This window comes from Phoenix dactylifera, chromosome 1 (genome assembly GCF_009389715.1).
Source record: "Phoenix dactylifera cultivar Barhee BC4 chromosome 1, palm_55x_up_171113_PBpolish2nd_filt_p, whole genome shotgun sequence".
NCBI classification, from domain to species: Eukaryota; Viridiplantae; Streptophyta; class Magnoliopsida; order Arecales; family Arecaceae; genus Phoenix; species Phoenix dactylifera.
Genome location: NC_052392.1, coordinates 7,242,925 through 7,253,572, shown reverse-complemented (window position 1 = coordinate 7,253,572; position 10,648 = coordinate 7,242,925). Strand labels below are relative to the sequence as shown.

Here is a 10,648-nt window from a genome sequence, read left to right as displayed (position 1 = left end):
CATCCAAATCGGGTATAAATACATAAAAAAATCAAAAAATAACAAATCTCGAAATATACTGGGTAAAGGGTTGGGCTCTTGGCTAAGTTTATATTTAGGTTAAGTTGTTGAAATAGGGTGGACAGAGAAAGAGGCTTAAATTAATGCATATTATTGTTTTCCAACTAGTATTTACTTGCATCCACGGCTTCGACAAGAACACACAAATAGCGTGGGACAATGAAAGGACATTAAACTTGTCTATGGATGCTACCTCCGGCTGATTGGATGCACGTAGGTATTTTTAGACCACATAATAATAAAACAGGATTTTTTTGTGAAGCACATTTCATGAAAATAAAGAGAATTACCTATTTTTTATGAAACTTCTGTAGATTTTTCAGGTTTAATGACTTGCCAATTTTAGCAGAGCAAGTTTCCTGGAAAAGCAAATAGCCATTTTATGAAAGCTATTCATTTTAGATCATTTGTGAATCTATTTTCGGTGTAGAAGCATACTAGACAAACAGCAACAGAAAGTTCTATCACATTCATGTAATAGAGGAATTCAGTTCTCATACCCAAGCCATAAGCACAATTTTAATTCAGTTTTATGTACTATGTTGGCTGACCACTCTGCCCCATTGGACAATTGCAGTACAGGATCAGAGTAAATGTAACAAGCATATTGGCAACTTCTGTCAACAGAGTCACAGACTGAATGATCAAGTTCCAAATAAAAAATTTAAGAGAACTTTTAGCACTGACGCAGCAGATAAGATACTTGCAGCCCATAAATATTGCTAACAGGACACGTGTAGGGGCTCACTCATCTAATAATTTAATATAGAATACTACATTCTGAGCATGTACCAATACATAGAATATCCAATAAGCGAACAAAGTGCCTGGAATTGGCATTTTCTAGGACATTGCACCAAATGCCTTTAGTCTTTAAGCAATGGCAGGATCTTCCTGTTTCAGGCTACCTCGAAGACTCATCTGTACGAATAAGAAGACCAGTAAAGGAGTATCGAGATGATACAGGCAGGGACTGAACTTCGGTCCTGCTATCTAGATGTCGGTATCTCTGGTTGTAATCTGAGAGAGAATCAGCTGCACGAGTAGAATGCAATCTTTCAGGCTCAATGACCTGCTCTCCATATTCAACCTCACCTCGCCTGGATACACCATACAAGTCGGTAAGACGAGATGCTGGTCGGGAAAGTGGAAGTTCAGCCACCGGCAGTAACTTATACTGTGTCTCATCCACTCTCCTCTGGGAGAGATCTGTCTGATAATCCAAAGGATTTTGATATAGCGCTCTACTAGATTGATATAGCACAGTTTCATTAGGATAATTAAGATCCCTGCTTCCATGGGACACGTCCAACGTCGAAGGAGCAGAGATGGAGGAAGCAGGAGCTGGTATCAGAGGTTCTCGCCTCAGACCATATTTCTGATACTCCACCTCAGTCACAAAAAGAGGATCATGTTGAACAAAATCACTAGGTACTGAAGAGGTCTGTATGTGTGAAGGTGGTTCTCGCCTCAGACAATATTTCCGATACTCCTCGTCGGTCAGAGAAAGCGGATCAGGTCGAGCAAAATCACTTGGTGCTGAAGAGGTCTGTAGGTGTAAAGGCGGCATGTAATACCTCCTGGCTTCATCCAAGGCATATGGACCTCTGGCCAATGTTTCTGGGTATGGATGCAGGGGAGCTTCTACTGTTGGTATAAAAGACCTTGGTGGTGCAGCATCCCAGGTTCCATGGGACAAGCCTGACATGGAAGCAGGAGCAGGCATTGGGGGATCTTGCTTGAGACCATATTCTCGATGCTCCTCAGTGCGAGAAAGAGGATCATATAGAACAGAGTCCCTTGGCGGAGTCTCCTTGTAAGGGGGTGCATTATAGTAGCTCCTGGCTTTATCAAGGCCATATGGACCCCTGGCCAATGTCTCTTGGTGCATATGCAGAGGTGCTTCTACTGATGGCCTAGTAGTCCTTGGTGGTGCGGGGACTGGAGCTGGCTGTGGAGTACGAGCATGGACCTCAATATTCGATTGGAGCTTAGGAGAAGAGCGAAATAGCACAGTAAGCTTCTTCACCTGTAAAATGTCACATCAAACCTACTGTCAGACAAACCTGTGAAGGAAGTTTTCCTGTTATGAAATTGAGGAAAGAAAGGAGGGGAAAAAAAAGGTCCAAGATAAAATAAAGCCAAGAAGAAGAGCAGCTAAGATGACTGCACGATTCGTGATTTCTGAAAAGAAGATGGTCCTCACTTGCTGGACAGTTAGTTGAATGTTGAACTTATTCTTGTTGCCTTCATAATTGTCCTCGATTGCCTTCTTAAAGACGCTTTCTGGCAGAGGCAAGCAATCCATGTGAACCTCAAAATGGACCTGCCAAAATATTTGGAAGATATTAGAGATTTTCCCAAGGAAAATAAGAGAGCAGTGCTTGTCATTCTGTAGTCTACCATGTGCCTCTGAATGCATGAGTTGGTTTATTTTCAGCAGTATTTACTATGAAGTAGTACTATAGATAGGAAAAGCTAAATAAGAAGTGCACCTGTGCAGGAAAGGACCCATTAAAAGCAGATGGCTCAAGTTTCATCCCACCTGCAGATGATGCCTTATAGATGCCATACAAAAGCTTAACATCAAAATCATATAGGAAGAGCTTTAGACCAGGCTTGATACTCTTTACAAGCTCTTGCTGGTTCGGTGGATAACCCATGACCATGTAACGGAAGCAATCAGGTTTGGTTTTTCCATTGCACATGAATATCAGCCCACCAAGCTTCTCTTCATCATTTTGATCTCTGTGGTCCTTTCCCTGTGTCTTTCCATTCTCTTTTCTATTGGCCACATCTTTTTCTTTGTTTTTGTAGTCTTCATTCTTATTCTCAGGTTTTACTTGAACCTCTGGAGATCTTTTGGATTCTTTTTTTTTGGCCAAGCTCTGATTTGGATCTTTCTTTGCAATTTTTGTTTCAGGCTTCAGTGCTTGGGATGTTCTTGTTTCAGATGGTGCTTTCTTTGATACTTCAATGGCATTCCCACCTTTTCTCTTGTTACTTCCTGGGGCCATAGTTTAATCTGCTAGCTATGATTGCCAGGCGTAATGGGTTATAACCTGTAACAGAAGATCTCTATCTACTTCAATGGAAGGGGACACTTCAATCATATTTGACATTAGAACTGATATTCAAATTGTTTAATATTCAAGGGGCAACTATGACTACTCATTCTCCTGTCAGTTATATTTAACAACACAGATTAATGGGAAGTAAATGTACAAGAGCAATGCCAGACGACAACAATGGAACTAATTACCAGACTTTGTCCAGTACTGATCTAGCATAGTATTCCAGAAAGTGACAGAACTCTGTTTCACTCCAAACGGTCACAAAACTCAGAACCCACTAACCACGTATTACAAAATTAAGAAAAGAAATCATAAAACAGACTAATTCTAAAAATGCCAAATCATACAGTGATTTGGCATAAAAATGATTTAAGCACAATAACTACCCCAAGTACTATTTTTACTCAAGGTTTCGCTACGTCGGGTCTTTCAACTGAAATGCATCAATCCGCAATATTAGTACCTGCTCTACAATCTCAGTGGGGTCGAAGTCCTGTTTGATATCCTTGATCTCCTCATTTAATATCTTAGCCACTTTTTTATGGAGTTGATCCGAACATTGACAGGCATCTCCCATCTCCTTATTTAAAAAAAAAAATAAGTAAAAGGTAATATCGGGTCGTTCGCCCCAAAATGGATTAGATCCTTTTTATTGAAAAAGAAAAGAAATGATCAAAATTGAAATTCTTTTCAAATCCAATTTTTTTATTTTATTCCAAAATTACTTAAAAGGAAACAGTTTGGTTGCCTAGTTCTAGATTAAGTTTATTCATTTTGAAGATGAGCTTTACATATTATAGGTCCACTTATTGTTTTCATGAATATTCCAGGTCTTGGTCAGTCATACAGTGACACAATGCCAAATCATTTTTAATTGCAATATATAAAAAGCTACTGCAACACTATAGCCGGCGGAACCGTCTCAAACCGGACAGTTCCGGTCATACCGAGCTGTCCCGGCGGCGGACCGGGACGATTCCGGCAACGGAAACAAAATCCGTTACCGGAGGGAGAGAAGGAGAAGGAAAGAGAGAAAAAGACAGAGAGGGAAGGAGAGAGGAGGGTGGCGGAGGCTGGCAGAGGGCTGACACCCAGGCCGGAGGCGGAGGCCGCGGCAGGAGGCAGAGGTTCGAAATAGGGGGAACCGGCTGCGGCCTCCGCCGGCCCCCCGCTGGCGTCCGCCACATCTCCCTCTCCCTCCCTCCCTCCCTCCCCTGCTCGCTCTCTCTTTCCTTCTCCCTCTTCAGCTCCGGCATGCATCTCATTTCTACAGCTGGAACCGTACCAGTGATCCACCCATACGGCTCAAAACGGGCGGAACCGCCTGATTCGGAACAGTTCCACCGACCTTGGTAACATGTACAAACTGATATATGTCGGTATAAACTAAGGGTTAAAAGTTAAAACTATTTAAAAAATTAGAAAATAAGAATAGGAAACTTCATCATTAAACATGTAGGAAAGATAAAACAAACCTCCTTATCATTTCTACAGCAAGCAATTAGCAAATCTAGAACATCAATTCAGAAATTTTTCTGACTTTGTAATGAATTAGTGATTATACTTTCAAATGCACTTTCCTTATATATGAGTCCATCACATTCCTATAGTAAAGAAAACACCTTCACACTTCTAAGTGAACTTTGTTTTCTCTAACTTTTATTTCTTCTTCTCGTCAGGTTCTTCCCTCTTTCCCTTCTTCATCAAATGTTGAAATGAAATGACAAAAAAACATCTTACTCTAAAAGTTATAACTCAAAATAACACACACAGATAAGTCTTAATACGCACTAATAGTTTTAGCTCAGACTGGTCTGTACTGGCTTGTACTAGGTCAAGTCAATTGATACCGCTAGTTTGTCTGCTAAATAGACCAATAAGAACCAATAGTGGTTTACACTGCAAGCCAGCCCAATGGTTTGTCTGGTAAGTAGACCAAAGAGAACAAACAATGGTTTACACTTCAAACCAACCCAACATTGGATTGCAAGGGAAACAAAGAGAAATTATGGACAATCTCGTAAGGAACTAGCTAACATAAATTGTGCTATAAGCTGGTATTTGAGTCTATATTCATCAATTTATCCTTAATAGACAATAGACAGCCCCTAAAGATTCCTGTTGCAACAACCTCCACAATTAGTTTCAAGTTCCAGAGAACTCTGCGCAACATCATTCACACATATTACACTTTATTTGTGGATAGAGTAATTACTGAGGACAGCAAAGTCATTCAAGGCACAACAGACACCAGCTCGTCGAGGTCTCCTGCAACATAGGTGCAAGACACAACGGAAGGTGCACACCATGCATGTGCTTGCGTGAGTGTGTATTTGTTTGTGATTTTGTTCGTACATTGTGTTTGTTTGTGTTAGTTTTATTATCAGATATGTTCAACATCATGAATTCATATATGTATTTGCACATATATGTTTAGAGATACATGTATGAACATATCTATATATACAATTTTTTATACATACAGATATACATGTATATGCATATAAAGTTACAAACATGTGTATGCATGTATATGCATGATTAGACATGAGCATAGGCCGGGCCGAGTTGGGTTTGGGCTGGGCCTGTCTAGTATCAAGGCAAATTTATCAAGCCTGAGACCAGCCTAAGAGTGGTATGATATAAACCAAGCAGGCATGAGCCATGAATAGGTTGGGCAGGTCGGGCTTGACCTGCTTGACCGGACTGGGTTCATTCCAACCCGATTGAGCCTGGACCGACTGAAGGCGAGAGATGGTAGAGGTTTTGAAAATTGGGGGGAGAGGGGTTCTAGCTCGCGCCTAGAGAGAGAGGACGATTGGAGGAGGCCAGCCATAGAGGAGGATGACTAAGAAGAGAGAGGAAGCAAAGGGAGAGAGAGGAAGTCGAGGTGGGGACGGAGGTAATAGCATGACAGCTGAGAGGGGAGGGAGAAACTCACTAGATTGTGCTAGACCAAGCTGGGTTTGAAATGGGCAAGCCCGATCTTGGGCTAAAAAATTAGGCCCTACCAGCCCATCAGGCCAAAAAAAACTAAGCCCATGCCCAGCAAAAATCAGGCCAGGCTGGTTTCTGCACAGGTCTATGCATGATTTATATGTGTTTTTGTATTTATATATGCAATATATAATTTATGCACATGTATATACATGTAATGACTTGATGACGTTAAATATGTTTGATATAAAAATATCAATAATAAACAAACAGAATACACAAAAAATCCCCATACAAACGCAAGAATATAATTTCAGCCACCCACAGGCAATCATACACATGCACATAGAAACAGAAAACACACCTAGACAAACACATATGCACACGCTCATCAAAGCACACAAGACAACACATTTGCAACCATTCGGAGTCATAAATATCAATATAGCACTAAAAGGATGCCTTATGCCACAGCACCTTAGCAAGGTGCAGAGAAGGTCAGCTTTTTGAGGCCTCGGCCGGAGGTAGGCAAGGCATTGAGCATGCACCAGGGCATGCATTGTGATTCAGGTACAGATTAGGTGTGCCCTTTAACAACACTAGACTACAGTAAAAATGATTTCAGGAATATACAAGCCATTTAAATAGATTGAGAAGCATATATACTCAGCAACATTCCATGAAACAAACAAGGTGGAGAAATAGTAGCTATGTCTACTATACTTTTGAGTCTAGATCGAAGAGTGTGTACCTTCATGAGTCTATGGTACAAGATAAAATACAACTTGCATTCGCGCATCACATGTTTACAGTTATAATTGATAAAACATGTGCAACTTAACCATGAATGACTGATCCTGGAATCAAGGGAAAAAAAATTGCGCCAGAGGAAGAAAAACTAATGTACATGACTTGATTATTCCCTAGACTCAAGTTGAAATGTGCAACAAATGGGCATGGTGATCTTAGCTAGATGCTAGAGATAGTTACACGTAAGGAGAGAAAACTATGTTAATACAATCGTAAAGCTTTCAATCATTAAAAGCCAGTAGGACCACGAAAAATATGCACAAATTCAGAACCAAAAAGTGGGAAAGGTCGTAATGAAGGCTCCAGTTCAAATCTTTACTTATTATGATTCTCAAAGTCTAATATAACACAATTTTTATTGCTTTCTGACTAAGAAAGTGGCATGTTTGCTTCCTCATGATGGTTGATTTCACTATCAATTCATGATTTTGGCTGTTCACATGATTAAGGTAAACTGTGTCATAGCACTACTTGCCAAGGAAGTGGGTTAGCTCTCCTGAATTTTGCAAAAGACAAGTGCCCTAAAACTCCAAATTTAGTAGTCTAAAATATTAACTAAGGGACCTTACTTCGATAAATTAAACATGGCGGAGTACATCAGAGAACAAGCAGAAAGGCAATTAACCAGAACTGGGTGTTTATCCCTAAACAACAGCAAGAACAGCAACGACAACAACAACACAAATCACAATTGTGCTTGTCGGATCAGTCACATGCATCACATGCATTAACCAAAGACTAGGAGCACATTTATCAACTAATACAGATTACAAAATTCATGGTAAAAACATTTTGATAGTATAACAGCCATCAATCAGGCACACCTGCCTCTTGAAACTGTCGCATGCATTGCAGGTGCACATACTAGTAGTACCAATTCAACCAAACAAAACATTCAGCAAAAACTATGACAAAATAGTTTAATTTTTCTCTAAAAATAGTTAAAATCTAGTAACATCTCATAGATAGCGGAACTCGCTCTGAATGATAAAAAAGTAGCATACTTATCGTACTCCACAAATGCATCGAGAAATTAATATCATCATAAAGAAAAGGAAATTGCTTATGTAGCCCTTGAAGAAATCAGACCAGATAAGAAAATTCTTAACTTAAATTCATTGTAAACCCTACTGATTTAGGGGAAAAAACAACGGATATCTCACTGAAAGGAAGAAAAAGGAATCTGCAGACCCGTACCAGAATCAAACCCTAGATTACATGGAAGAAGTGCTGATAAGAAGGAATCGGAGCTACAAGATTTCAATTTGTTCGGGGAAATCTTCACTCTCAGCAGACAATCCCATAAAATTTAAGAGATCTTGGATGGCAACCATAGAAGGAGATCGATTTCAAGAAGAGGGAGAAGTAGGGTTGTATGGTCCGAATCGTACCTTATGAGAGAGAGAAAGAGAGACGACGACGACGATGCCAGATAGCTTGAGGCGAGTTCCGGGAATTTCATTGAAAGAGAGGGTTTGGCATCGGGCTTTCCATTTCGCTGCAGCTCGCGCATAAGGGGCGGCCGCATCCACGGTGATAAAAATGGTAAAAAATAGTGGTCGTCATACGGTTTCACGTGCGTGCTATGCACACGAGAGAGAAAATATGGACGATTTTTTTATGAAAAATAAAGGGAGAAACATCATGGCTTTGAGTTTTGGAGATATTGTCCGCTCCTCTTCCCAACGCATGATTTTGTCCCATAAAGGACGTCTCTGAAGAGAAAGGAGTAGCCCCCCTCCATTTAACGAACAGACCTCTTCGCTATCTAGTGGATGCGGGACTAAGTTCGGACCCTTTATTCCCACAACATAGCCTCTCCAGCGGAGGAGTCTGTGCCGGGGTCAAGGGCTCTCAACGAAAGCATCATTAATGAGGTCGGAGAGTATCCCCCGAGTTTCAGAGCTCAGTCTCCACCGGTCTCAGACAGCGGAAGCGACTGCTTCTCCTCAGAGGTATTGTTCGCTTTGAAGGAGGTTTCATAGTCTCTTACTAATATACGATTTTGCCCCACAAAATGCCCCTCTGAAAAGAAAGGGATAGCCTCCCTCCATTTAAGCAACAGACCTCTCCGCTATCTAGTCGATGTGGGACTAAGTGCAGACCTTTTATTCCCACAATTGGTTGAATTTTTTTATTTTCAATAGAAAATAATAAAATATTATGTTTAATATAGACTCGGAATTTTAGTAAAAAATATTAATGGTAGAATGAAAAAAATAAGGTAGAGGCACGCTACAAATATGATTTATTGCATATTTTATTTTGCAAACCGTTTTAATTATAAATAGACAAAATTACCCTTTTCAACTAAAGTTAGTATTTGGTTTGTATTGTAAAGAGTTATATTTTTTGTATAAATTTTTAGAAATATTAATGCATAAGAATAACTAAGTTACTCCTTCTTTAAAGAATATATTTATTAATATTGTTAACAAAAAAATCCAACAAAAGGGTATAGTTGTGAAAATGGACTAATTTAAGGGGTTAATCAATAGTAACTTTAAAAATAAAAATGTAATAAGTAATATTTGTAAGTGTATACATTCAAGACCCTAAACCACATAAAGAAAAGATATTCAATGGATTAACTTGAATATGGTATTCAAAAAATAAAAAGAAAAAAAACTCCATTGTGACATCTTGAGAGAGATTGGTGCTTCAGATCCTACCAGGCATCGCACCAAATATGAATTGCAACAATCATATGGTATAGAGCTTGCTTTGGTACCAAGATTGGACATTGTATCGTTACTTTTTCTTATATTAATTGTTTAATAAATAAGATAGGTTGAAACTATACCCTTATGGTTCATTGCATATCATTCCCTAAAATTTTTCTTACTTATATATTAATATAATTATAAATTTATATAATTAAATCTTAAGGTTATATCTATTAGATGTGTTACTCTTTTCTAGGTTGTCACTAAGTTGAGCTTTATAAAATTTAGGTCTAATCAAGCTGGTTGAAAATAATTTCAAGCTTGAATTCTAAGACCAAGATTCATCTACATCATTATTTTGAGTTCAAATCGAGCTTAATTTTAAATCAAACCAAACAAGATGCTACTTAATTTGTTTGATAATAAAGTAGATCAACTCAAGACTAAATCTAGCCAGCTCAAACTAAAATGAATACTTGTTATTGAACCAAAGAATGAAAGAACATCCCAATTAAACTTTATTTCAATGCAATTATATTTGAAACATATAACAAGTATAACAATTATATTTGATCAAGTTGGGTTAGTTTTTGTCTCAGCTTGAAATAATTTGGAGTCTTCTTTTGTTTGGGTTAGATCAACTCAAAACTAAATGTAGCCAGCTCAAACAAAACTGAATACTTGTTATTAAACCAAAGAATGAAAGAATATCCCAATTAAACTTTATTTCACTGCAATTATATTTGAAATATATAACAAGTATAACAATTATATTTGATCAAGTTGGATTAGTTTTTGTCTCAGCTTAAAATAATTTGGAGTCTTTTTTATTAGTTCAAGCTTGGTTTATTTAATATGTTCAAAAGAAAAGGAGATGACAATTGCTAGGTTTTCTTATTTGTTCCAAAAATATTTTTTAAACTTTTCTTTTTATAGAATCATTTTCAATATAATATTGTCGAATGCATTTATTTTTGTAAAAAAGAGTATTTTTTAAACATCACAAAAATATTGTTTTATGCAATTCCAATATATGCTTAGCTTTAAATCAATCTTTTTTTAAGCTTTTCATGGTAAGCTGGAGCAGCTTAGTTCATTTGA

At 38.3% G+C, this 10,648-nt stretch overlaps 1 protein-coding gene across 3 annotated transcripts; it reads right to left on the bottom strand.

The window, feature by feature from the left end:
- Positions 1–557: 557 nt before the first annotated feature.
- On the bottom strand, positions 558–8,445 carry LOC103709142. Of its 3 annotated transcripts, none has more exons than XM_039125244.1 (4): positions 8,273–8,445; positions 2,556–3,092; positions 2,267–2,386; positions 558–2,089 (listed from the first exon to the last, which is right to left on the bottom strand). In XM_039125244.1, exons 2-4 carry the CDS (start codon positions 3,075–3,077, stop codon positions 965–967), a joined length of 1,767 nt encoding a protein of 588 aa, XP_038981172.1. In that variant the 5' UTR covers positions 3,078–3,092; positions 8,273–8,445; the 3' UTR covers positions 558–964. The 3 variants fall into 3 exon arrangements, with proteins under 3 accessions (XP_038981172.1, XP_038981167.1, XP_038981169.1); XM_039125239.1 differs by having other exon boundaries at positions 2,556–3,122; positions 8,273–8,443; XM_039125241.1 differs by lacking the exon at positions 8,273–8,445 and adding an exon at positions 8,079–8,254 and having other exon boundaries at positions 2,556–3,122.
- Between the last annotated feature and the right edge of the window lie 2,203 nt (positions 8,446–10,648).